The sequence below is a fragment of the Ambystoma mexicanum genome, chromosome 14 (assembly GCF_040938575.1).
Source record: "Ambystoma mexicanum isolate Mex_15411 chromosome 14, UKY_AmexF1_1, whole genome shotgun sequence".
Lineage (NCBI taxonomy): Eukaryota > Metazoa > Chordata > Amphibia > Caudata > Ambystomatidae > Ambystoma > Ambystoma mexicanum.
Genome location: NC_090940.1, coordinates 87515575 through 87543534, shown reverse-complemented (window position 1 = coordinate 87543534; position 27960 = coordinate 87515575). Strand labels below are relative to the sequence as shown.

The following is a 27960-nucleotide window of genomic DNA, read 5'->3' as shown; positions in this document are numbered from 1 at the left end:
GACCAATAGGCCTTGCAGTGGGTGCCTATCCTGTGGGAAGTGGCAGCCCAGCGCGGTTACTATTTTGTGGTTTGAGATGGTGTATCTATGTCGGTTCATTCTTTCCTGCTGTTCCTGGCTGGTCTGAGCTACAGTTCTATGTAGCCTATATCTGTATTGTTTGATTTTTGAGAGAGCACTGAAGATGTGTTGGCAGGTCCTGCCTCTCCTTGCATTGCATGGGTATGTTCAAGGCTTTGCTTGTTCTTCATCTCGTAGGAATGTACGTCTAGACAGAGACCATGCTAGGATTCTCAGCCACCTTTATGCAATGAAAGGATGCGCTTTGAAAACATCTGTTTCCCTGACACCATGCCTTTGTCAACCGGCACCTTCACACAGTTTATGCTTTTTATGTATGTTTTTATATGATGTTGGGCATTTACAAGGGCGCTTCCATTCCTGCTGTGGCCCTTACAAAGCTAACGGCTGCATTCCATTATTTGGCACTCAAATCTACAACATAGAGGCATAGTCTCCCTCCGCACGGGCTGTTCCTAAACCCTACATAGTCTTTGCACTGGAGGAAATCTGGGACGTTGGACACCACGTTGTGTCTGTTTAACCCAGAGTTTTGAAGGGAAGCGATAGGCGTTACACAGACACAACGGTTTTAAGAGCCAGGGCAGGGAATCACCAAATGTGCATGTGTAGCCTGTGCTATGGCCCAATGAGCAGCAAATTCTCCAAGAGCTATCTCTCATTTTCCTCTGCAGTGGGCGAGGATACATCTAGCATAGCCTTTTATTGCCCATCTGAATAATATTCGTAAGTGGCAGATCTCCCTTTGTTTCAGTGTGCACCTTGTTTTTCCCCTCAATTGATAGCAAAATCTGAAAATGGTTATGGAAATCCGAATCTGACTGCGCATGGGAAGAAAAACCATAAACCAAAAAAAACAGGATTGGTCGATCATTGCGTCCTCATTACTCATCACCCACTTCTTCCTTTGTCCCTTTCACTTGGTGCTTGTATCCCACAATACCTGAGTGCCATATAAAAACCTTAAACATGTTATGTTGGAAAAATGCAATCAAGCTGCTCGCTTAAATGACAGGGCCTATTTAGGCTTACATGCTGCAGGTCGTAATAAAAATGTACATACATTAGTGTCAAAAGCGCTATCCATTATGGAGTGAGATCAACTGATGCAAAGCCTAATTTGCTTATTTCATTTTTGTATTTATTGGACATTTGTATGACACCTATACACAAGTGTTTTCAGGCACAAAAAGGGGGGCGGGAGGGTACATAGGGAAAAACCAATAGTAACGGTTATACACAGCCTTGTGTCATTGTTACCATGCAAGTGCAGAGACAAAAAGTGCAAGGGAGTGTGGAAGAAAGGGGCAGGGCAGGGGAGGGAACCAGGGGGAGGAGGGGTAAGTGCAGGAGTGCAGTGCCCAGGTGAGTGAGCAAGTGCGGAGGGGAGCCATGAAGGGCAAGTGCAGGGGAAGTGGGAAAGGGAAAAGTGAAACGGATGAGGGGGCAGATGCAGGCTAGTCTGGAAAGGGTGCCCAGGGGCAAGTGCTGGTAGGGATGCTGAGGGGGTGCCGGTCAAGGAGGGCCTGGCCCCTCTAAGACTCATAAGGGACCAGGCACCAGCTGCAGCAGCAGAGAGACATTAACATGGGAGGGGAGAAGGAAGGAGGATGAGAAAAGGAAAGTCTTGACCAGTTTCCAGAACTTAAGAAGATCTGGCTCAAGTCTGAGGGGGGCAGTGAGATCATTCCATAGGGCGGCTCCTGCCGAGGAAAGGATCTGCCTCTCACTCTCTGCTTGGAGAAGCAACTGACCTGCAGATAGTTGGAGCTTGAGGACCGAAGAACTCTATCAGGGAGGTATTTAGGGAGGGAAAGCTGGATGTAGAGAGGTCATGCCCCAGGCAGCCTTGTTGATGATGCAAAGGGTCTTGAATTTGATTCTAGCTGTCACCGGGAGCCACTGGAGGGAGAGATTTTAGGGCTGGAGAGATGTGGTCCCTCGGCTTGAGGCCAAGGATAAGCCTTGCAGCCCTATTCTGGATTAGTTGAAGAGGGCGAAGGGAAGAAAGAGGCCGATTGAGGAAGAGGCTGTTGCAGTAGTCCAGCCTAGAGAGAACCAGAGCTCTGGAGACATTGAGCTTCTGGGGGAAGGTGAGGAAAGGGAGAATGCCTCTGAGGAGGTGGAGCTGAAAGTTGGACTTCTTGGCAAGGACTATGATGTGCGGAGAGGAGGGGTGAGAGAAGAGTCAAAGAATACCCCAGGGTTTCTAGCCTCACAAGATAGTGAGGGGAGGGAACCAAGGAGGGTGGCCAGAGAGTGGTGGGAAACAGAGAGCAGGTGCCCCAATGAGAAGGATCTCTGTTTTACTGGCATTAAGGCAGAGATTGTGAGCAGAGCACCATGCCTGGATAGCAGTCAGCCGGTCAGGAATGAGAGAGGAAGGGGAGGAGGTAGCTGATGGAATCGTAAAGTTAAGCTGAGTGTCATCTGCATAACACTGAAGTGAAGGGAGAAGGAGGCAATAAGGTGGGTCAAGGGGGCAAGGTAGATGTTGAAGAGCCATGGCAATAGGATAGAGCCCTGAGGGACGCCACAGGTAGAGAGAGAGGTGGAGGATAGGAAAGGGCCCAACTGCACTTGGGAGGGTCATTTTGAAAGGAAAGAGCTTAGCCACACCAGTGCCCGGTCCATCATGCCTAGGCTATCACAGAGACGATTTATAAGGATGGCATGATTGACCATGCCAAAGGAAGATGATCGAGAAGGATCAGAACAGAGGGAGAGTTAGAGTCCAGGTTTGAGAGCAGATGTGCACGGGTGTTCAGGAGAGCAGTTTCCATTTCTCTGCATGCTTTGAAGCCAGACTGGTGGTCGTAGAGGCAGCCAGCCAATTCAGTGTGGTGGGTCAGTTGGGGATGACCAACTTCTCCATGAGTTTGCCCAAGAAAAGGGTGATAGAGATATGGCAATAGTTGGCCGGGCATGAATGATCTGCAGATGGCTTTTTATGAGAGGATGCACAAGAGAATGCTTGAGGGGTTGTGGGAAATAACCAGTGGCAAAAGAGTGGTTACAGAGGTCAGCCAAGGAGGAGGCGAGAGAGGAGATATTGTCCTTGATAGTTCTGGAAGAGCAGGGGCGCACCTGATTGAAGGAGGCTTTCATGGTGCGGACTACTCCAGAGACCTCATCTGGTGCAATTGGAGAGAAGGGGGAGAGAATGGGAGGGGAAACAGAGTGGGCAGGGGAGGCAAGAGAAGAGGGTTGTGGGGAGGGGAGTAGATGACAGTGAGGACAGGATGTCCTGAGTTTTGGTGGAGAAGTGTGGGGCAAGAGCAGTGCCGAAGGCTTGGGGGGAAGGGGAGAGGAGGAGACTGCAGTAGGGTTGGCAAGTTCCTTGCAGATTTTTAAAAGTTCAGCCGTGTTGTTAGTTGACCCAGAGATGCAGGCTTAAACATGAGCACTCTTCTTGGAGCGAATGGCGAGACAATATTGCCTCTGGAGCAGGCGATAGGCCAGTTTGGCAGAGAATGTACTTGAGGCCTGCCACTTCCGCTCAGCAGCTTTGAACTTGCATTTCAAAGCTGTAAAGTCAGAGTCATAGCAAGAGTTGCATTTGGAGGCAGGCTCGGACCAACCTATAGGTCAATAGGCCCATGGCCTAACCAAAAACGCAAAATGCTGGTGTGGGTCCGTTTTTTAGGTCAAATTGTGCCACTTTTTTGCCCAATGTGGGCCAGTTTGATGAGTTACTTTACTATGCGGCTAATAGTTTTGACCAGTGTTGCTGAATAAATATTCTTTAAAATGCACAATTTGCATCACATTTTATCAAACAACTCCCCCTTGGGTACTACTCAAACAGTGCTACAAAAGGAATGAATTGCCATTTGCAACTGTGCACCACCTTTTCATTGGTGCCCGAGAAAGTTTTATGGCCCAGCCCGACCCTGTTTGGAGGCAGGTTTCATACGAATCCTCATGGCAGTGGCAAGGATGTCTAGGGTGTTAGAGATGGAGAGATGGAGGTAAGACAGTGCCGAGTCAGCAGGAGATTCAAAGGTAGGGGCAGGAGGGGGATGATGGTAGCAGCAAATGCAGCGACTGACGCTCGCTTTATCAGTCAAATGACAGTGAAGGAGACTGGCAATGCGCGTCGAGGCATTGTCTGGGGGCCAGGGAGCTCAAGATGGGAGGAGAGGAGAGAGTGGTCAGACCAGGAGAGAGGAGTAGTAAGAGGGTTGGAGAGCGGGATATCTGATGAGATGAGAGCATCCAATGAGTGTCTGGCATAGTGTGTTGGACCAAAGGGATGAATTGTGAGAGTCACAGAGGTAACAAAAGAGTACAGTGGTCAAATCCAGAGAAATAAGATGGATGTTAAAGTCCCCAAGGAAGAGAGGTTTGGGGGAAGAAGCCAGGAGAGAGCAGGAGGGGTCTGCCCGTTTTGAGGGGAAAAGAGGGGTAGGTCCGGTGGTGCCTGTAGATAGTGGCAAGAGTGAGGGAGAGGATAGGAGAGACCGCCTGCAGACGAGGCATTCAAAAGAGAGGTAGGGTTGAGTGGGAATGATGGTGGCTGGACCCACTCAGGGAAAATCAGGGCCAGTCCGTCCCCAGACCGGGTGGGCCTGGGATTCGATAGGATCTTGTAGCCCTCGGGGAGAAGGGGGTGAAAAGCAGTAACACAGCTTAGAATGGGGATGGTACTGAGCAAATTGACCCTTGGTTCCCCAATTATTTGATCAATAATTTCAGGTACATCACCAGTGAATAAGTACTCCATCAGCACACTGAAATAGTTGCAGGCATGCATGGATTGGACTAACCTTCTTCGATGCTGCTGCCTGAGCATGTAGGGTGCACGTTCCAGAGAGTCTGCATGAAGGACGCATCCACCTGTATGTTTCCCATTCCGTTCGATATGGAGAGATGCTGGAAGAAAAACACACAGAGGGACCAAGTTACACATAACCTGGAGACCTAAAAAGAATTGTGTCTCTGCCGTCCTATGGAATGTACACACAAGGATCTGGTGTCTCTGACACACAGTTTACTTTGCCATTGGGGTTTCCCCATTAGCTTAACCACAATCCAGTCATAGAATAGGTTGGCTTGCCAGTTTGATGGGAGAACGAGAACACCTGACATGTGAACGATTCTTCCAGAACCCTACGGCTTCCCCGAGGCACCGGCCTGTTGAGAAAGCCATCTTGCTCAGTCCACACGTGTCTGAGGGCTGAGGAAGCCAACGTGTCCTCAGACATCAGTGGGTGGTAGTTACAGTTGTTGGGACCTTCCCTCTTCATTCCCATTCTCACTCACCTACACCTGCTTATATTAAAAGTATAAATTGTCCAATAACAACTAACAAGAATAAGAATCAACACTGAAAGGCAAAAAAGAAAAGTTAATGTTTTTATAATCTTCTTCCTGTTGCCTTACAGGGCCTTCACCGAGTAGTAAAGTCCCTCATCTCCGATCGCCCTTACACTTTCTTCGTAGCTAGCAGGAAATGGGTTCGCTGTAACTGTTTTTGGTAGCACGCTCGTGTCTATCCTTGCACCTAAGAAGTGCGTTGGCTTTAATGCGCAACATGGCACCTAACCAAACTTCCAGCAAAGTCACTACTGTGTATTAGATTCAGTCCTATAATATGTAAACATTTCAGTGAGACAGTGCAATTCTGCACCGACCTTTGCACTGGGACAACAAGATGCCCTGAGGCCAAAAAGCAAGGCTGAAATCAATACAAATGCAAATGCCATGGAAAAGTTGACTTAATACTGGACCCTACTGCTCGTTTGAGTTTCGAAAAGAGAGCGCCTAAATTGGCAAGACATACACTGGAATCTGCGACGCTGGAGACACCCAGTCCTAGTACATAAATTATGGGATATACTGTAGACTTCGGAGGGAAAAGTAAGACGTAGGAGGTGAAGGAAGTAGCTTAGAGCACGGTGCTGTGGCTCCCAGGCTCACCAAGTATCTTTCTGAGGACACGCTGACCAGGATGAGGTCATCTCCGATGCGGACCTTCTCGCCTTCAGACCTCTGTTTAGAAGCAGGATGGATGGTCCACCAGCAGGCCTCGCCTAGAGGAGGCAAAACATTCGGGTTACAAAGGACAATCAATGTAAAAACATATCTTTAGTCCATCAATGACTGGAACATTCCTGTAGATGATAAACATGGTGGAAGAGCAAAGCCAGAGATGGTTAATGGTGTGGGACAGGGACAGTCTAGATGGGCCTCGCTGTAGGTACCTTCCTCCCCTATTTACCTGACATTTGAATACTTCATGTGACAGATGTTGAGTCTGAAAAATAACCAATTTTGATTCAGAATGCATTTGATATAATTTTTTCAAAATACGTTTGGCCAAGCCAAAGCATGAATTTATGGAATAGGACAAAAAGTCTGAGGGCAAAAAGTCCGAAGCCCAAAAGTCTGACCCCTATTTCTCCGTATATATTATATGTGGGGGGGTAAAGCAAATAAAAATGTATAGGGGTAAGGTGGTGGGGCTGTGGGGGGTCTCCCCCCACATATACATATGCGAAGAAATGGGGGGGGGGGTTGGACTTTTGGGCTTCCGACTTTTTAGTTTGGTCATTTCACGCAGATCCGAATTTATAGCCTCTTAACTAATGGCATGTTAGGTTAATCCAAGTGATGTGATGCCACCATTGATAGCCTGTGGTTCAGTAGGAAACCCAGTTATTGTGATCATTGTGGGCTGATCCCAACTTTGTGCTGCCACATATACTACTTGTTGGCTGAACACCCTGACAAGAAACATTCTAAATCTATTGCTTGAGTTTAAAAACGTGGGTGCAACTGGGCTTAACATTGTAAGGAGAGAGAGGGTTGGATAAGTGGGACAATGCCCCAAAACTGGTGTTCATTCTGAACCCCAAGGATTGACTGCAACGAAGATTAGATAGCTCAGCAGCAATGCGCTCACCTTGGAGGCAAGACAACGTGTAGCAACGTAGGTTCGATCCCCGGGTCTGCACTTAGAAACCTCTGGGTATTAAGCGTGTTATAAATTACCCATTACAATAGTGACTTATAATGTTTCCCCACTTCTGATTGGTTGCTCTACTCGTCAGATATGAATTGGCGGAATACTGCATCTCTGCATGCATGTGGGTGGTTCTGGGTTACCAGACCTTTAGCACACCAGTGTGGGAAGTCGGGTTAGATCTCTATGGTTCTCACTGGGACTTGGTGGGAATTATAATGGTGGGACTATTGCAACTACCTCCTGCTGCACCACCGGGTGGAACCAGAGCGCTACTCATCACATGGAGTTGTTACTGGCGGTGGAGGCACTCGTGCTCCAACTTCGTGAGGCGTTATTGCATTTCTACTGCTTTGGGGCTCTTTAACTAACCTTGCTTCAACTTCCCAACCCCACTTCCAGATTAGAGAACTCACATATTCCAGGTATATCCCACTATGTTTTTTCTCCCAAGCACACCCACTGTAATTGTACCCATAGGGGTCCCCACTTGAATACAATTATGTGAATCCCCTAATGTGTCACTTCTACTTTCCATGCTTTTGGTCTTAGGTTTAGCTCCCGTTTGACTTTCCTTTGATGTCACTCCTAGTTACGTCCCACTATATGTCTGCTCCCTACTGAACTTTCTCCTAGCTTGTGTCCCACTATATGTCTGCTCCCTACTGATCTTTCTCCTAGCTTGTGTCCCACTATATGTCTGCTCCCTACTGATCTTTCTCCTAGCTTGTGTCACACTATATGTCTGCTCCCTGCAGATCTTTCTCCTAGCTTGTGTCCCACTATATGGCTGCTCCCTACTGATCTTTCTCCTAGCTTGTGTCCCACTATATGTCTGCTCCCTACTGATCTTTCTCCTAGCTTGTGTCCCACTGTATGTCTGCTCCCTACTGATCTTTCTCCTAGCTTGTGTCCCACTGTATGTCTGCTCCCTACTGATCTTTCTCCTAGCTTGTGTCACACTATATGTCTGCTCCCTGCAGATCTTTCTCCTAGCTTGTGTCCCACTATATGGCTGCTCCCTACTGATCTTTCTCCTAGCTTGTGTCCCACTGTATGTCTGCTCCCTACTGATCTTTCTCCTAGCTTGTGTCCCACTGTATGTCTGCTCCCTACTGATCTTTCTCCTAGCTTGTGTCCCACTATATGTCTGCTCCCTACTGATCTTTCTCCTATGTCTGCTCCCTACTGATCTTTCTCCTAGCTTGTGTCCCACTGTATGTCTGCTCCCTACTGATCTTTCTCCTAGCTTGTGTCCCACTATATGTCTGCTCCCTACTGATCTTTCTCCTAGCGTGTGTCCCACTATATGTCTGCTCCCTACTGGTTTTCACTCATAGGATGATTACTCCCCTCTTCTCCCCAACGAGGCAACTCTCCTCTGAATCTCCTAATACCTCACCCTACATTGACAGATCACTTTGCACACAGCAACTTGATGACTATAATACCACATTAGCCATGGAAGCGCAATGTCAAAGCCCACATATTTTGCTCTATCACCCAACCCTCAAGCCAGCAGCCAACCCAGTTTTGAGGTGCTGTGATGTACCAGATCTTAGGGAGCGACAAATAAAACAGTCTCCAAAGTATAACCCCCAAACCCATAGAACAATACTGGCACTCAGGACATGTCCATGCTCGGAGAGGCAGCCAAGTTGTGAAAATATCTTTTTATATATAATTGCAATATCTTGGATTCCCCTGTTTGCAGGTGCAGCAAAGCCAAGGACAATCTGAAAAAATGTTTTAAATCCTGAGAGTGAAATTGCCTATGTGTCTCAGCACAGGGTGCTTCAGCATGTACACGGGGCACCTGCACCTGAGACGAAGCATTCCATGTCGTGAGGAAGGCAATTGTGTGACACAGACATTTTCCGTGCTGGGCTGTTTTGGTTTCATCTACCAGTCTCAGAACTGGAAGTAAGAGTTGACTGTTTCCAATACCACCCATACTGAAGATATCTCAGGGGCCAGTGAATTAATGACCCGGGTTCTTGACTCCGAACATACACACACCCGTCCATGCCCCCTGGCGTACATAGCAGTTTTAGGTCTTATGCCATTCCCATCCGACATTAGCCTGGCACTGACCAACGGAACCCCGCTATCATTTTCCACACACGTGGACCGAACTGATAAACGTGAAATTACTATAACAAGGTGGACTGACTGGTAGCACCGTCTTCGGAATGGCTGATTTCCTGTGGAGCCCTTACTCTATGTGAGGTGGGCGGATTTCACAGCTACTTATGCAGCCCTGATTGAAATGGGGCAGACAATGTGATGCATAAACATATGCACAGACTCTATGTGGAGGTGAATGGACATAAGATCACTGTGCTCGGGGATACAAGTATTGCGGTGACTGAAGGGGCAAATGTGGCGATGGTCTGCCACTTCCTCTTGGAACTATTTGGTGCCAGCAATTTACTCGCAAAACATCTGCTTGAAAGAGGCCTGAGGAGCAGCACCTCAGATAAAGGAGGACTTTTAATCATTGTGAATGCAGTGACCTGTACAGAATGTGGATAACTGCACTACCCGTAGGACCTTCATGGCAGAAGGTGTGGCAGTATGAGGGCTGGAACTGCCTCACTTTCACTTCCTTCCTGAGAACATGTGGTTTTCCAAACTGCAAAGGTCTGCAAGGAGAGTGCGCTACAGTCTGGACCTCTTACTAGCGCCTACCCATGGGGAGGGCATTTGATATAGTAACCTGGTGTACAGTGATGGGTGCAGGAGAGGGTACAACAATACAGTTAAGATTTTATCCCAAAGGCCCTGCCTCAGCTCCCAAGTGTTAATGCATCCTATATGCCTAGTTGTGTAGGCCATCTCATGTTGGCTACATCGTGTTTCATCAAAAGTGGAGTTGATCAGGAAATCTCTTCAGACATGCCACCTGTTTGCCGCTGATTATCCCAGGATAATTAGTTTTATGTGCACATTACCACGGACTGTGTGGATAGTCACTTTCCCTCCCCCACTCCTTTCCATCTCCAATACCCCCTTCTCATCTGATCTTTCAAGACAGGATGATCTTAGTTATCACATTGCTCTTCGGCCTCAACCTACTAGCGTAAGATGTTTCATCAAGCTCTTGCCCATTATTCCCACTGACATCTGTAAAGGCGGGCTGGGCTGGCTTTGCATTTCAATGTTGCTGATGCACATCTGTTTCTGATCCAAATTATAAAACTCTCTTATTTACCAAAATCAATTGAGACGCGCGCGCACCGTCCAAGATTAGAAACCAAGTAGCCAATTTGATTCCTTCATTACAAAGTAAAGGCAGGGAGGCGACTTTCTCCGGTCCCCAAGGCTTATTACCCGCAACCACACAGCGATGAGTGTGTCATTCTGCTGCCTGTGAACCCGCCCCTCTTAAGGGGGGGTCTGAAGCAGAGCTCATTTGTCTATTGATGGAGCGTGTTAATGAAAAACTGCTCTTGTTGGTTGCTTTCGATCTAAGACGCTGGGCTGTTGTGCATTGTCTGGCACATCACCTGCTGACTGCTCAGGAATGGCTCTCCTGCCATCTCAGCAGCTAGGTTATATATCAGATGATGGTGCAGTCAGTCTCATGAAGAGCACCCCCTCAACTCTCTGCGGCTGTAACGTTGCGAACATCTTCTTCAAGCCATAGAAACAAGGAGCGGGACCACCGGATGCGAGAGTAACTAGCCTTTAAACAAGAGCGAACCATGGAACACATGTATTTGGCAGCCATTGTGAGATATGGAATGGCAAGAACAGATTTTGCCCTCAACCATATTAAGTCTGATTTTTGAACATGGAGACGAATGGATTTGCCAATTTCTTTCAGGAAGCATGACAGTGAGTAGAGCAAACGGCATACTCCACGTTTTCCTGCTCCTTTTATCACATAGCATTTTCAGTCAAGATGAAAAGAAACTGAGGAGACGATGATTTGTAAAGTTTTTTTTCTCTTTATACAATAAGAAGTACTTTTCCAATGCGAGTAACTGTACTTGGTTGGAGCAAAATCGTTGTTTATGTTGCACAGCAAACACAGCCCAAAAATGTACTTCCTGCCACAGTGCAGAAAATGTATACATTTTCTATTGGGGCAAATCCTATTTTGGCCATGACAAAAGCAGAAAAGTTGGTGTCAAGTGTATCTGCTCCATTTTTATCAGCTGTGCAAACATTAGATTATCTCATCCTGGCCCAATGCTGTAATGTTCTTTCCCAACAACTGACCAGGGTCTCCTCCAGGGTTTTGAAATTCATGTCCTGTTTGGCCGACAGCACTTCTGCATGGAGTCTGGCCTCTGCATTTACGAAGCTTTTTATGAAAAACACTGTGTTCTAATGTTGTACCCACGACTCATGTACTCCAGGAGTGATCTTCCGTGGAGAAATTCAGACCTTTGAAATAAGTGTATTCCCTTTAGGAATCTGGAAGTCCCAGTGATGTCAACGGCCCCGCGCTTCCTTCCTTCCCTCTGAAAATGCGCTATCACCATAACTCATACAACATTTTTGGGTGCCCCCTCTAGAGTGTCAAAATCTGTCTTCATCTATCAAAAGCAAACAGACCCGGACGTTTTCCCCAAGTCTTACTGGTAATGGGAGCATAGCGCCTGCCCTTTCCTGATGCTGCTTGGCTGTGCTTGAATATGGGCAAATGCCCAGAACACGTGAGCTAAACGATGAGGGCCAGAAAGGAAAGGAACAAGCCAAAGAGAGGCAGAACATAAGTTCCTCATTCAGGAAGCCAAGAACCTTGTTCAGGTCCCAGACGCAGGCACAAGAGGAATTAAAAAAGGACCCCCAGAAAAGTGTAGATAAGGGCAGATGTCAGGCAACAGAACACTACACACATGCTGATATGGCGTCTTAGGTCCATTTCCTTTTTAGGAACAGTAAGGAAATGACTTGCAAGTACGACCTGGAAAAGGAAGTGCAAACCCCTTCCCGTTGGTTTAGGCTCAGGGCTGTTTTTGCAGTAGAGTCAGCCTTCTTGCTAAGGGCATTCCTGATAGTCCGTACAGCATTATTTTCCCGCCTATCTCGGTCGGCTTGTTGTCTCTGCCATGTTTGTACACCAAGAAGGTTACCAGTCCTTCTCGGGAACCAACAAAGGAGACCTTGTTGTTGCACCTACGACAAAACACTAGGGAGGCTGAGATGCTGCACTCCGTGTGACCACAAAAGTTCCAAAATGGTAACAATGTCTGCATGCACCAAAAGCTATTATAATATACTCACTTTAGTGACTAACTTAATCCTAGTCCATAGTTCCCTTTCCTCCATAATCTATGGGCGTCCCTCACTAGGGACGGGAACAGAACCTTTTTCATTAGAAAAAATGTCTTTCCCTTTAAATTTAGCTATGCGCGGGGGTGCAGCCCCAAGAGCATGCCCTGCCTTGACTCCGCCCTCTGGCGCCACACCTCAGTCCCCTTTGCCACGTCGGCTAGGTTAAACTGCCTAACATTGTTACTTATTAAGGGGGAAGGATGGCGGGATGTGTGGAGGAAAGGGGACTTTGCACTAGTAATTTATAATTACTCCTACATCCCGCCACCTTTCCTCCATACTGTATGGGCGATTACCACTGATTGAAGCCCTAGGGAGGACCATTAAGAGAACGGGTTCCTCAGGACCGATTGCCCAAAGGTCGCGTCCGATTGTGCACTGCCATCTAGACAATAAGCTTGCAAAATGCTGGGGGGTAGCCGAGGTAGCTGCCCTGCTGATCGTTTGCCATGGCATATGCCTCTGGAAGGCCACTTCTGTTGCCTTGGCCTTGACTGCATGAGCGTGAAGATTTGGTGGCACCCCCTTTTGCTGAGCGTTGTAGGCCTTGTGAATGGCCGCGACCATCCACCAGGCTATCAAGGTCTTTGATGCCTGGCTGCCTGGCCTTGACCCACTGAATGTGATAAACAATGCATCAGACTTGCAGAAATCCATTGTCCTGTCAAAGTAGAATTTGAGGGCTCTCCTGACATCTAGACAGTGTAATACCTTCTCTGCCTGATCCTTTGGGTTAGGAAAGAAAGTTGGTAGGACTATATCCTTGTTGAGATGGAACGAAGACACCACCTTCGGGAGAAATGAAGGATGAGTGTGGACCACCACCTTGTCGTGCTAGAACGTGGTATAGGGTTCTGTGGCCATGAGGACCTGCACTTTGCTAACCCTAAGCACCAAGGTAACGCCCGCTAGGAGCGCTGTATTGCTCGTGACCAATTTGATGTCACGGACACCATCAGCTGGAATGGTTTATGCACCATGGCTCCCAGAACTATGTTGAGGTCACAGATCGGGTGTGGGCATTTAATAGGGGGGTACAACCCCCTCAGCTCTGCCAGATGCATCTTTTTTTTTTAAACAAACTTTATTTAATGCTGGCATCTTACAATAAAGGGAGTATCACAGTGTCATTGGGGATTCACGACATAGGTGTGTCAAATAGATATGATTTATCATACATTGTGTTAGTTGAATGTTAAGGGAACGAAAAGGGAAAAAAGGGGGGGTGAGAGGGATAGAGATTAGACAGGCTTTCAATTTGAGGTCTAGCCAGTTCATTCAACGGATGGGTCTTCTGCGCTTTGTAGGTACTCCCTGAGGGAACCACAGATGTCTTTCGGTCTGGAAGTGGTTTGGATACCTCAGATATAGGATTCTTCGCTTTCTTGTACGTTTACAAGGTCTCGGAGCCAGTTTCCGTGTGTGAGAAGGGTTTTGGATTTCCATTTCCTAAGGATGTAGCTCTTGGCCACTGCTCCTCCCACTGCGAATAGTCTGCGAGACCTTGTAGAGGCCTTTCCGATATCCCCCAGTAAGTATTTCAGCGGCGTGGCCGGGATGCGTATGTTCAGTATGTCGCTCATGGTTTCTGCTATCTCCTCCCAGAAACGCCTGATTGGCTGGCACGCCCAATACATAAGGATCGCATTTGCAACAACCACAACACACTTGGGGCATGCAGCGTGTTTAACATGGTCAAATTTGGAGATCTTACTTGGGGTAATGTGTAGGTGATTTCAAATTTTTAGCTGTATAGTCTGAAGTTAGCGCATAGGGAGATGGATTTGGTGTATCTGCAGTAATTTACCCATTGCTGCTCTTCGATCATTGTGTTCAGATCTCTCTCCCATTTCCCTTTGATCTCATTTTTTGGATGGGGTGTTGCGTTGTATCATTTTATACATTGTGGAGACATTGCTGGTGAATCCCTATTGTGTCAGAATGTCAGATAAGAATTTATGTGTAGAGGGAGCTATCGGGAAGGATGGCCATTTCTTCATTCAGGCTGCTTTCAGGCGTTGGTATTGTAGGATTGCGAATAGGCCAGGACTCGTTCTGTTTTGGATTTCTGCAGCAGTAAGAAATCGTCCCTCCGGAAAGAGCTCTCCGATTTTGGCCTCCTTGTCTGGGTCCCATCTCCTTTGTATGGTGCGGTCCATAGTGGGTTTAAGTGCGGGATAGTGCAACAGCGGTAGGTTAGGCCAGTACGGTGTATCACAACCCACTCTCTTGAGTATCCTTGACCATGCCCACACTGTTGAGGATAACAGATCTGCCAGTAGCTTTTCCTCTGCGACGCTGGCGAATATCATACTCTTCAGGTTTAGGGGGGATGCCGTGAACTCCTCCGCACGTATATGTGCAAATTGTTCTGCAGTATTATTCCAGTATTTGGCAAAATATGCCTGTGCTGAGTAATAATATAGGAGAAAGTCGGGAGCCGCCAGCCCCCCCTGTGTCATAACTCTCACATAGCTTTGGCCAGTTTAGCCTGGACCTGCCTGCTCTCTAGACAAAATTGACAGAAATTTTCTGTAGTGTTTCAAAAAATGTACCACCTTGCCATATTGAGATGCCACTGAATAGGTACAGCAGTTTCGGTACCACCACCAATTTGAGCAGGGATATGCATCTGTACAAGGACAGTGGCAGTTTAACCCATGCCCTGAGCTTGTATTCTAGTTGGCAGTTTAACCCATGCTCTGAGCTTGTATTCTAGTTGTATCAAGAACGGTGCATAGTTGTTGGTGTACAGGGTACGCTTGTCTGTTGCCATTATGATGCCTAGATATCGAGCGGTGGTGGGGGACAAGCGGAAGCCATCTATGGTTGCGGTTCTGCTTGTAGAGTTGGACAGTGGTATTATTTCTGATTTAGCCTGGTTTATCCTGTATCCAGAGTATTTTGTGAAGTCTCCAATGTCTCGCATAACGGGTGGCAGATTAGTGTCAGGATTTCTGAGGTATAGCATTGTGTCGTCCCCATAGAGAGAAATTAACTGGGGTGCCCCCATGATTCGAATCCCTCTCCAGGCATGTCTGAAACGTAGGTATGCTGCCATTCCTTCTATTGTTAATGCAAAAATTATAGGTGAGAGGGGGCAGCCTTGTCTGGTGCCCCTTTGTAGATTGAAGATTGGTGATAGTGTCTTGTTGGTCCTTACACTGGTGTTGGGATTACAGTACAGCAACCTTATGCTATGGAGAAAGCACACGCTGAAACCAATTTTTAGCAGTATGGCGTACATGAGCTTCCAAGATATGGAGTCGAGCGCCTTCTCCGAGTCTAGGGTCACCGCCACCGTCTTTGCTTGAGGGTCCATCTGGGAGGCAATGGCAAAGAATCTCTACAGGTTGAGAGTAGTGGATCGGCCTGGAATAAAGCCGGATTGGTCCGGGTGTACTAATTTGGACATATGTGGGTTCAATTTACTGGCTATGGCTTTAGCAAAGATTTTGGTGTAAACATTAATTAGGGATAGTGGTCTGTATGAGGAGGGATCATGAGGAGGATTAAGAGGTTTCAATAGGACCGTGATAATGGCTTCTCTCATTGATGATGGCAGAGTTCCCCTCTCCAGGGACTCCTCCCACACCTCCAGCACCTTAGAGCGAATTCCTCGATGAGGGTCTTGTAGAGATCCACGGGTTGGCTTTCTGATCCAGGTGCTTTACCCGCCCCAAGGTCCTTGATTGCTTGTATTACTTCTTCCAGGGTCAGGGGAAGGTTGATGGCAGCTCTTTCGTCTGGGGTTTGTACGGGGAGAGGGAAGGAGTCAAGGTTATTCCATTGAAACTTGGTCCGAGTTTGTGTAGAGCTCTGTGTAGAACCTCTGGAACTCCTTGTTTACTCTCCAGTGATCCACGTGAGTCACACCCATCTTGTCCGTTATGCTGGTGATTTGCCGGTGTACGTATTCTGACTTGATTAGGTTGGCTAGCATCCTACCAGACTTATTTCCTTCCCCATATTTTCTGGCTCTGGTAGGTTGTGTCATGTACCAGACCTCTCGCTCTGCCAGGGTCGCAAATTTGGCCAGGGCGTCATGTAACAGGGCTAGGATTCTTGGTCCTGGTGATGCAGTGTATGACTCTTCCGCCTTCTTGATGTATTCCTCGGTCCGGGCCAGTTTAGTGCGTATTTCTTTCAGTGTACCGTGGACTTTGGAAATCAGGTGTCCCCTCAGCCACACTTTGAAGGCCTCCCAGACCGTGGAGTGTGAACTGACGGAACCCTGGTTATGTTCGAAGAATTCCGTCACCTCAATTTGCAGCGGTTCTAGTAAAGACTTGTCTTGCAGGAGATCTGGGGGCATTCTCCATGTGCGGTGGATCGGTGTGGGTACCCCTATCTGGATCTCCAAGATGATCGGGGAGTGTTCTGATAAGGTTTGGGGGATTATTGTGCATTCCCCCATGTCAGGGACACAGTCAGTGGAGCAGAGCCAGTAATCGATGCAGGAGCTCGACCCATGGACGTGTGAGTGAAATGTATAGTCTCTGGTAAATGGGTGCAGTTCCATCCATACATCTGCAAGTGGTAGCATGGGCATGGCTTGTTTGATAGTGGATGCTGCCTTTGAGTCAGCCCTCTGGGCCGTGGATGTTCTGTCGAGTGAAAGGTCAAGAATGGTGTTGAAATCGCCTCGCCATAACACTCTTGCCTCATCTGTTGGCATTATTAATGTAATAATTTGCTGGTAACATTCGGGAGAGTCTATGTTGGGGCCATATGTATTGACAATAATTACTTCTTGCCCGTGTAGTGATCCCCATAGTATTATGTATCTGCCTTCAGTGTCCACTTTGATTTTTGACACAAGGAATCCTAGTCTGTGGAGTTAGCAGTTAGCACCCCGCTTGATTGCGTCGAGTAGTCTGTTGCATATGTTTGTGGACCCCAGGAGCAGCACAGTGAGCCAGTTATTCATTCACTAGCATGAGTCTCCTGTAGTAGAAGAATGTCTATCCTATGCCTGTTGGCATATGCTATGATTTTTCCGGCTTTGATCGGGTTGATAAGTCCCCTGACATTCCATGACAAGAGTTTAGTGCCTTTGTTCAATTGTTGTGACATCCCTCGTTATAGCCGTTCGTACGGGTTTTGCGCCTGAGGTTTTGTAATGACTATCTTTCCCTTCTATTGATGCCAGTTTTTTAAACTTTACAACCATAACAGTTAACTGTTATGCATGATCCTTTGTTTACATTCTTGGTTGCAAATATATGAATCATTGAGGATGTGATTCTGTCCAGGCAACCGGCCTGTTTCCCGTCCCACCCCCCACCCTCACCATCCCCCCAATCGGGCGGTGTATCCCATTGAACCATCTGCAACCTTGCAAAGTGAGGGGGCTGGATGGCCCGCTGCTCTTTCCGGAGTCATGGCTGTATTTGGTAATCGGAATGGCGAACTGCCGTTCTGTTTCTGACTTGATGCTTGTGTATTTGTCATGTTCTCGAGCCTGGTCATATGGAGTTCTGAGTTCAGGTTTCGTTCTGCACTGCTGGAATGTGTTGCTCTAGGTATGACATGGCATCTTCAGGTGAAATGTGCCCTGCCAGCATACTGTATGCACAGCTTGGCCGGAAATAGCATTGCGTATATTATTTTCCTTTCCCTTAGCGCTTTTTTCACTGTGTCAAAGGAGCGCCTCGCAGTCTGGAGCCCATTTTTAAAGTCTGGATATATGTGAATGCGGCTAGAGTCATAGTCGTAGGATGAGATCGTGATCACGGTAGTTGAGTAATCTTGCTATGATCTTTCGCGGCGGAGCTCCTGGTTTAGGCGGAGGGGTAAGTGTCCTGTGTGCTCTTTCGATCAGAAATTGCTTCAAAAACTGCACATCCGGGAATAAGGAGTGAAGTGTATCTTCAAGGAAGTGATCCATGGAGGTGTTGATTTTGCGCTCCGCCAACCTAGACCACCCTCATGTTGTTGCGGCGTGATCGGGATTCTCGGTCCTCACATTTGTTCTGGAGGGTTTTGACATCCTTTTGGATTTGTTCTATGGTCTTGCTCTGCGTGACAGACGTGTCTTCCAGGCTGGACACCCTGTCCTCTGCCTCGGCGACTCTGGTGTTAACCTTCCTGATATCAGCTCGGATAGAGGTGATGTTATCGCCAATGTCGTCTAGTTTAGTGTTAATTGCAGCAAACCCTCTCTCCATTTCTGCCATGTAGGGGACCATCTTTTATTCAGAGGGGTCTGATGCGGAGCCCTTAGGGAAGGATTCTGGATCGAGTTTGGGGTCCAAAGTGGTGGTGTTAGCGAATGCGTCCATGTGTCCCCGTTTCTTATTTTTTGATCCTCCCATCATGCCTGTGTGCTGGTCCCTCGGTCCTCTGTACCACACTGGGGGTGGTTATGTAGCGCAAAGTAGGGGATCTGAGGTCCTGGCAGCGGTGTGTGTTTCCACAAATGACAATGTCGGGGCAATCCTGCCCAGTGGGACTGAGGTGATGTCTCGGATCCTTACATTGGAGTACTGAGGCTCCCGTGCCCCGAAGTGTTCCTAGCAGTTGGTTGGCAATAAGAACCTGTAGTCTGTGTCTCCTTAGCTCGGCAGCGTGGCAGGTGGGAAGGACGGGTCGTGCTGCAGGCTGTGCGCGGTTTTAGGTACTGTACTTATGTGTTCTACAGCCGGAGTTCAGATAATTGTAGTTTCGTTGGTGCCCTCAACTGCATGGGCATTAGTGTGCCCCCTTCTTTCTCCTGGTCCTAGTCTGGTAACTGTATGGATGTTAGCCTACTGACCTGCCAGCTAGGCAGGTGGAACGTAGGGTCCACGCTGCTCCGTCAATCAATAGGAGTAAATTATGCGGGCGAGCCCCGACAGCCCCCAGTGGATCATCGGCCCCCTCATCCCCCGCACATACCTTGATGGTGCCAAGCAAGCTGTGCAGTCCTTTCCAGCTAATCACTGCCGCTGGGGAGCGGGGCAATGCGGGCGCTGCCTCCACACCTTCGCCGCGTCGCATCCCTGCTGCCACCCAGAGCGGAACCCCAGTTCTTGGGCTTCAGCGGAGGACAGGGTCGGGTCGCTCATCCGGACCGAGGGTCTGGCCCAGGATACACAGATCGTCTGGGTGCTGCTGTGTTCCATCCGCGGGGGGGCACAGCTCCACTGCCGTCTCCACTGCCCCCGACAGTCTTTGCTTAGGAGTCAGAGCAACAGGGGCTGGGGGGCGAGGTCCAGCGGCCACCAACAGATCACTGGAGTGCCCCTCACTCCACGTATCCTGGTGGTGTGTTCTCGTACCCTTGGCTGATCTCCGGTTCCTGGGGAGTGAGGCAATGTGGGCGCGGCTCCCGTGCTCCCTCGCGCTGTGCCTCTGCCATCACCCAGATCAGTTCTCCGGTCTCTGAGCTCCAACGGGTGGGAATCCAGATCAGCTGCCTGCTCCAGGCGGTCCGGCACAGTAAACTCAGGCGATCCGGGAGATGTTGTGCTCTGGCAGCAGGGGGTGGGGTGGTGGGGGGACTGTGTTTCCGCAGCAGCCTCTGCTGCTCCCCACAGTCCCATTGAGCAGTATGTAGGCACTTGGATTAGTGCGAGCTCCACTGTCAGTGTGCAGTCAGTAGCAGGGAAGGCTGCGCTCTTCCTCCGTTCTGATGCAAGGTCGCCAATCTGGGTATAGTTTTGGCGCGCTGCCGCTCAGCCATTGGGGAAGGGTCACAGCAGTGCAGCTGGTCTTATCAGGGATCGAGGGTCCGATTTCGCCCAGAATTCAAACTGTTTGTTCCTGAAGTCCTCAGCCAGCTGTCTTTAGTCTCGGGGTACACGACAGTTCCAGTGTTCCGCAGGATTTATTGGATCAGGATATTTTTAGCCACGGAGCTCACGGATTAGGCGGCCATCTTGCTCGGTGAACAACAGCGCACCTTCCTGCCAGATGCATCTTGATCACAGGGTTCGAAGTGGAGAATGATCTGCTGTCTGAATTTCTGTATGCACCTTTGGCAGCTAGGTAGGTACGGCATGTGTCAACCTGAACCCCTGACTCTGCCAGGTGTGCTGAGAACAATAGCACCTGATCAAGTGTGCAAGTCAGTGGGTCTATGACTCTTTCCTTGGCCCAGAAGCAAAACCTGGTCCATTTGCTCCTGTATTGGTTCCTGTGGAATTACTTCTTGCCTTCTGAATGATCTTCAGGTTGCCCTGAGACAGGTGAAGGTGTTGCAGGGTTAAATGCTCAGGAAGCAAGCAGCTAGGGCTAATCTCTCCAGGGGGTGGGGTGAACTGACCCCCCTGCTGAGAGAGGAGCAGCATCCTCCCTACTGGCAGAGGCACAGGGCCCAGCGGCAAGAGTCATATGAGGTCCGAAAACCATGGTCTGGCCGGCCACAGTGGAGTTATCAAAATTAGGTGCAAGTGTGACGATTCTCTGATTTTGCAGATGACTCTGTGGATTAGTCGAGTTGGCGGGAATGCGTAAGCTCACATCCAACTCCAGTGAAGATGTAAGGTAACCCCCTGCGAGCCCGTGCCCTGACCCAGCCATGAGGCAAACTGTTGACATTGCTCGTTCTGCTCCATGGCAAACAGGTCTATCTGGGCTAGCCGCACATCCTGAAGATCTCCAACAGGACTTGTTCGTTGAACTGCCACTCATAGTTGTCAACTCACAGTCTGCTCAGTCTGTCTGCCTCAAAGTTGGGCCCCCCCGGAAGGTGGATTGCAGACAGCCATACCTTGTGGGCTATTGCCCATTTTCATATCTCAATGGTGAGCCTGCACACGGGAGGCAATCTGGTGACCCCTTGTTTGTTGATGTAGTACATGCAAGTGAAGCTGTCCATCTGAACACAAATTGATTTGTACTTGATTATCGGTAGGAAGGCCTTGAGGGCCAGTTGCATGGCCTTCAGTTCGAGGAAGTTGATGTGGTTCTTCTAGTCCTCCCTTGTCTACAGGCCATGTACACTGTGGTTGTGCAGTGAGGCTCCCCACCATTCCAGGAGGGGTCTGTTGTGATAGTACCATCAGGCAGGGGCTGCCTGAAGTTTTCGCCCGCCAAAAGATTGCTGCCATGCCTCCACCAAATCAAGTCCTGGTGGAGATCAGCTGGAATGGAGACTAATGCCGATTGGGACCCCATCTCCTTGTTCCAGGAGGCTGATAGGTGCAACTTGCCCCTCTTCATTTTGAAACCGCTAGCGGGCATGCCGCCATAGTACCCAACAGATGTTGGTTCCACCAGGCCGAGGTTACCGATCTGCTGAGATGATGTCCAGTGGCCGTCTTCATAGCTGCCACATTTTCCATGGCGGGAAAATCCTCTGCTCCCTGGTATCCCACAACAGACCCAGGAAGATCAAGGTTTGGGTAGGCTATAGCTGAGATATTTTGTTGTTGATGGAGAACCCTAGTTCGAAAAGGATATACATAAGCCTGGAGGCAGTATTCCGGACCTTCACCAGGGATTCCACTCGGACCAACCAGTCATCAATGTATGGGTATACATGGTGGCCCTTAGACCTGTGCAAAGCCGCCACTGCATTCATGAGACTTTTGAAAACGAGGGAGCACGTCCAGTCTTCCCTGCTCAGAGACTCCGCAATCAGCACTGTCGTAACCATCTTTAACTTTTGTAGGGGTAGGGATAGGTTTAAGAAGGATAGATCGAGAATCACATGCAAGCCTGCCTGATTCCTCTTCTGTATTGCTAAAATCTGTAAGTAAAACCCTGAGCCTTTCAGAGAGAGGGGGACGTCCTCCACTGTTGCACTTAATATCAGTGAACAGATCTCTGCAAGGAAAGCTGGTGTTCCAATCTGCGGGAGGGGAGGAGAGAAGGGTGGGTTCGGAGGGAGACGTAGGCGGAACCCATGGGAAACCACTTGATAGGATCCATGGATCCGCGAATAGAGTCTGCCAGGACTGAATATGGAGAGCAAGCCTGCCCCCACCACCGGAGAATTGTGGAAATTAATGGGGCATCATTGCTTCTTTCCCTCTGAGGCAGGTGCCTGAGAGGGGGACTGGAAGAAGCCCTTGTTCGGTGTCCTTTGGTGCTTGCACCTGTGTTGGCGGGGGACCTGTCCAGCTGCCTAGCGTTCCGATCCTGGAAGCCCCTGAATCCGCCGAAAGTTCTTCCCTTGTCGGCGGGTGCCTATCCCTGCCCGAACATCCTGGGTGCAGGCTTAGCTGGTATAGCCAAAGACTTGGCGGTCTGGGAACTGTTTATCTTCTTTTCCAATTCCTCATCCGTGGAAGAATGGAATAAGTCCTCACCCTTCAAATAGAAAAATCCAGGATGTGGTCTTGAATGTCAGGGTTAAACGTGGTGGCCTTCAATCATGCTGTCCACCTCATGTCAGTGGCCACGCAGATGGCCCTGCTGGCCATGTTGTTATGACCCACCAACGCCTTCATTAGGTTTCGCATTACTATCTTGGCTTCAGCCAAGCCCACCATGAAGGCTGCTTACTTGTGAGCTGGCAGGTCCTGGAGGAAATCGGCAATGTCCCTCCATAGTCTGTGATTCGCAGCCGTCAGATTCACGTCTGCATTGGCTTGTTGCTGGTCGAGTTCAGCGTTGGAGTAGACCTTTTTGCCATAGGCTTCCAGAACAGTCTCCTCCTTGCCCAACAAGGTGGATGTTGAGGATGACGATGTGGATGGTTGGGGTTTGGCGTACATGGAAGCCACCACTATCACTGATGAATGAGGCCGAATCACTGATAAATGAGGCTGAGGGTGCACCGATAAGAGGAAAGTATCCCCTTCCACCTGCCTGTACTTTGCATACAGCCTTTTATTGGTGGGCTGCGTTGAGTGTGGCTTGGGCTTCCACATCCGTTTGGAGTGGAATACCTGATCTAGTAGATCATCTGACAGTTAGGACCTCCACCAGGACCCCCGCCTCTGGCTGTTCCTTCTGAGGTTGAGAGATGCCTATGTACTCTACCAAACCCGCCAGCCAATTGTGGAAGGCTCTTGCTGAAGACGAGGTAACAGTATCATCCTCTTTGTCCATGTGTGCTTGATCTGTGGTGACCTGGGGTTCGCTGGATCCAGAGGTGGCATTGATGGTGCTACAGTAGCCTGGGGTTGCACGGCGGTGGGGACAGAGCTTCGCCACTTGGCTGCACGGATGATGGTGTCTGTGGAGGCGTGAAACCCACCACCAGCACTGGTGGGTCCGGCTGCAGCTGCACTGGAGCAGAAGGCTGTGCGGATATGGGTGGAAGCATCTCTTTAAAAGCCTGTTCAGGTTGCTACCCTGCCCCTGGTATCAAGTGCCCCAGGCTACCTGACGGGTGATCATGGGGGAGCATTCCACCCAGGGAGTGAAGTCCGGCGTGTGATGTTCGTTGGAGTGGTGTGTGTCCTCACGTGCTGCCATTTTGTCAGGCTATGCCGCCATCTTGTCCAGGCCCTAACCACCATGGGGTTGCGAGCCTGACACAGAACTGGATCTGGCCTCTACCTATTTGTTGGTCTGGTCTGCGCAGGTTCGGGCCTCCTCTGAACTTCATGTGTGGGCCTGGTATTCTGATTTCCTTCAGACATGGAGCTGGTAGTGCTACTGCGTGTAGGCACCCGCTCAGGCATAGGCCTGGTACTAGGGCAGAGCCCCTCAGGAGATTTCCCGGTATAAGAGCCGACTGGACCCTAAGCGGTGGGAACAGGAGTATCCGTGGACCCCTCAGCCATTAGGCTGGTAGATCGATGCACCTCAGTGCCCTGGCTGGTGGCCCCTCCAGCTAGGTTGCTTCCTGGGCAAGGAATCACCTTTGCGGGTTACCTTTGAGAACCGAACACTTACCTTGGCCTTCGTCTTCCTATGAACATACTCCTTGATATGCTGTGGAGGAGACCTGGAGAACAGCTCCCTCCACCTCACGAGCCGACTCTTGAGTGACCTGGGAGTAAGGGCGTTGCACGTCGAACAGCCGTCCCAGCAGTGGTCGTCGTCGAGGCAAGGGAGGCAGAGGGCATGTCGGTCCGGCGTTGGAAAGGATCTGTCGCAGGAAGGGCACCTTCTAAAGCCCGCTGGGGAGGGGCGAGGCACCAGAGGCCAGTTGAAATTAAAGTACCTAACAACTAAAAAGAAAATATTGGGACCGAGATCCCAGGGGAAGAAGATAGACACTTGTGGAATTATGAGGGGATAAAAGGGCCTCAACGACCATGCAGGTGAAGCAAGTGCGCTCCCGTTGACGCAGAAAAGAGGACTGAGGTGTGGCGCCGGAGGGCGGTGTCAAGGGAGCACATGCTCCCAGGGCCATGTCCCTGCATGCAAATACATTTTAAGGGGAAGACATTTTTTCTGGTGAAAAAGGTTCAGTTCCCGTCACTAGCGAGGGATGCCCATACAGTATGGAGGAAAGGGGACAGGACGTAGGAGTACATGCAATGAAGCAGTCTGGAAGGAGTACAGTTTGAATGGAAATGTAACATTATCCTCTTGGAGCTACGGCAAGTACTCACAAGGGTGCAGGAGTGTGAGGCCACATAAAGACTCAGCTGCCATTCCCTAAATTCCCTAGAGTTGGATGGGGGAGCTTCATGTTTTAGAGTGATTTTTCTTACTGTGTGTTAAACTTGACGCTTTCTTTTGTTTAGTTACTTTACTCTTGTTAACAGTACTTCATACTAAGTGTGGCCGCTCATGCATGTAAGAGAAATTTCAATACAAGTACCAGGGTGTCAAGTGTGCAGTTAGTCTAGTTATGTGAGGCGGGGCTAGGGCGGGGGCGTTAGTGGGGATGAGACGTTTTGGGACAAAAGTCCCCAGTTATGAGTAAAGTTGAGTTGAGACTAGATGTATCTGAGTGGGCCTCCTTTATTTAATGTGTGGTGCGCTCTATGTGCGCACTACGTATCTGCCTTGTTACTGGAGCCTAGCGGCGCCCGCTGACATTGGTGACAAAGCGGCGACACCCACAAACCTTGGGGGAAGGCGCAGTGCCACGACCATAGCAGGGAGCAAAGCGTTCTGTGGGAACGGCCGAGCAGCCTGGTCCCCAGCTACCCAGACCTCCAGTGGTGTCAAGACACTGATGAGCGTGGAAAACGCTTGTGCGGTGCCCTGCATGCTGATCGAGGTTGACCGGTCGCAGCAGCTCACAGTCCGGAGTCTCCCAACTTACCGGCATTGCGGGAGGAGCTCACGCAGGCCCAAGGTCTTGTCGGCACACTGCAGGAGCAGGCACATCTGCAGCCCCACACGGAAATTGCCTGCTACAGTGAGGAAAGGGGAGCCTTATAAGAGAAGATGGGTCTCTGAAACAATTAACAACCCACAAGGGACATGTCCACAGACCACATAAAAAAATTCAGGAAAATTAAGCCAATGCTGCACAGCTTCTGATCCCCAGTGGTCCAGAGTCAAGGGAAGGGACCCCACTCACGAAGAAGAGACCCCAGCTGTCAGGGCACAAAGAATCATCTAACACTGAAATATGTCAGGGGAAGATGTGCTAGACACAGTGCCGGCAAGGCCGTCAGATGCCTTTCAGTTGGCACAGGGGGAGGTCTCGCCCTGGCAACTGCCAGTTGCTTTTGACCTCACAGACATCAGCAATTTGGGCCTGGGGTGGATTTGCTGTGTCAAGGACTTTAGAGTGTACATTGGTGCCATGGACCTCATGGATGATGAGAGGAAGAAAACATATTTACCCTAGCAGTGGGGGGCATCAGTATAAGAGTTTTCATATGAGCTGGTAGACAAAGCGAAGGCTACGTCTGGAGAGATTCAAGGAGCTCTAGCATTATATTTTACACCACACACAAATTTGGACTATGAGAGGTACATTCTCCATACCACCATGAAGGGGAAATGCTAGACAACTTCGTCCTGCACCTCAGAATTTGCATAAAACATTCTGCATTCCATCAGTACTCCAATGAAGAGGCATTACACTCTCAGGTGATTGCGGGATGCAAATCTTCTGAATTTAGAAAGAAACTGTTGCAGAAGCAATGGTTCCTGTATGAGATTTTAGCCATGGCGCGTACGGCCTCAGCCATCTCGCTACAGGTAGTCAACATGGGCAGAGTGAAAGTGCACTGGCGCCCAGGGACCAGGAATCGATCAAGAAATTACCAGCACCACTTCACCACATCACCAACAATTCCAACAAGACTTGTTTCCGGTGCAGCTAGGAATGCGTGGCTTGTGGGGGTGAGGATCATTTCAGAGCAGTATGCTGCAATGCCCCCAGTCCCACGCCACAGGAGGTATCACTAAGAAACTTGTGAGGTATCCTAAATATCGTACTGAAGAACACAAATTGAGCCATGAGCACAGGAAAAATCATCCCGCAGAAGGTGAAGTTGACAAGTTCCAGGCTCGGAGGTCATATAATTCCCCGACAGAGTAGGGTGCTACAGAACATGGCAAAAAGTGAGGTATGTGGAAGTGCAATCCCATTCAGGGAGTGACTCCTCTTCCTCACCAGAGGACCAATGAAAAAGGGGATATGTGTAGGTGTTGGACAACAAGGATGCAAAGGAGCACAGCCCTACACTCGTCCTGCAGGTAAACAATACGTTGACCGCGTTCCTGATCACCACCAGCGAGACATTGAACGCGATAAGTGAAGACGCCTAGAATTGTCTGCCACATCCACCGAAGCTACGTCCGTCCGTGATGGATATTTGCCCTATGTGGCTCCAACACGCTGTTACCCAGCAAAGGCATGTTTACAATAATCTGCAAACACAAGTCACTCACTGCTCACATCCAGCTGCATGTACTCTACACTGAAGCCAACAGTGGATGCATCTTGAGTTTCCGTACTGCAATTGACATTGCCCTCATACATATCCTCTATCACATAATGGCCCACAAGTACATGGCTCCTGAGGGTGATGTTATAAAGATGTTCCCCAACCTTTTCATAGACCTGGTCAAACTCTACAACTGTAAGGTTCGCTTGCGCATTGACCCAATGTCAAACCAGTCGCCCAACACTATTGTAGCATCCCGCTCAATATTCAAAAGCAATTGGAGGCAGAAATAAGATGGCTGCCGGATTTGAACACCATCAAACTGGCGGTCAAGCCCATCCCTTGGGTCTCGCTGATAGTGCCAGTCCTGAAGAAGTCGGCAAAGGGGTCCATCTGTTTCTGTGAAGACATGCGCAGATTCAACTAAGCCATCCAACGAGAACGCTACCAGGCCCTTAGAATCAATGACATGATTCATCTCCTCAACAAGGTGACAGTCTTCTCCAAAATAGACCTTAGCAAGGGTTACCACCAGTTGCAGCTCGCCCCTGAATCAAGCTACTTCATCACATTTCTGACACATATGGGGCTATATTGCTATAGACGACTGAACTTCTGAATATCTTCAGCAGCAGAGATATTCCAGGAAAAAATACCTGGCCCTCAATCATATACCTAACTGCCTTAATTATAGCAATGACATTTTGATATTTGGCAAGTCACCATAAGAACATGATGACACACTACATCGGGTCTGTTTGGCCCTCGATGCCGCCACGGTGACACTTAACAAAGAAAAATATGAGTAAAACTTTTCAGCCAGATATTGTTGAAATAAGGCGTGCGCCTGGATATGGTCAAAGTTGCCGCTTTGAATGGAGTTCCACGTCCAACAAATATATTCGACATGAGGTCATTCCTGAGCCTCGCCAGCTACAG

General features: G+C 49.1%; 1 protein-coding gene across 7 annotated transcripts in view; it reads right to left on the bottom strand.

Annotated features, from left to right (window-relative positions):
* RYR3 (ryanodine receptor 3) overlaps positions 1-27960 on the bottom strand; it is a 1751462-nt gene that overhangs the window by 1214240 nt on the left and 509262 nt on the right. For all 7 annotated transcript variants that reach the window (XM_069638568.1, XM_069638566.1, XM_069638573.1 and 4 more), the window contains 2 exons: positions 6004-6116; positions 4851-4956 (listed from right to left, as the gene is read on the bottom strand). In XM_069638568.1, coding sequence (XP_069494669.1) covers positions 4851-4956; positions 6004-6116 — 219 coding nt within the window. The remainder of the gene's footprint in view (positions 1-4850; positions 4957-6003; positions 6117-27960) is intronic.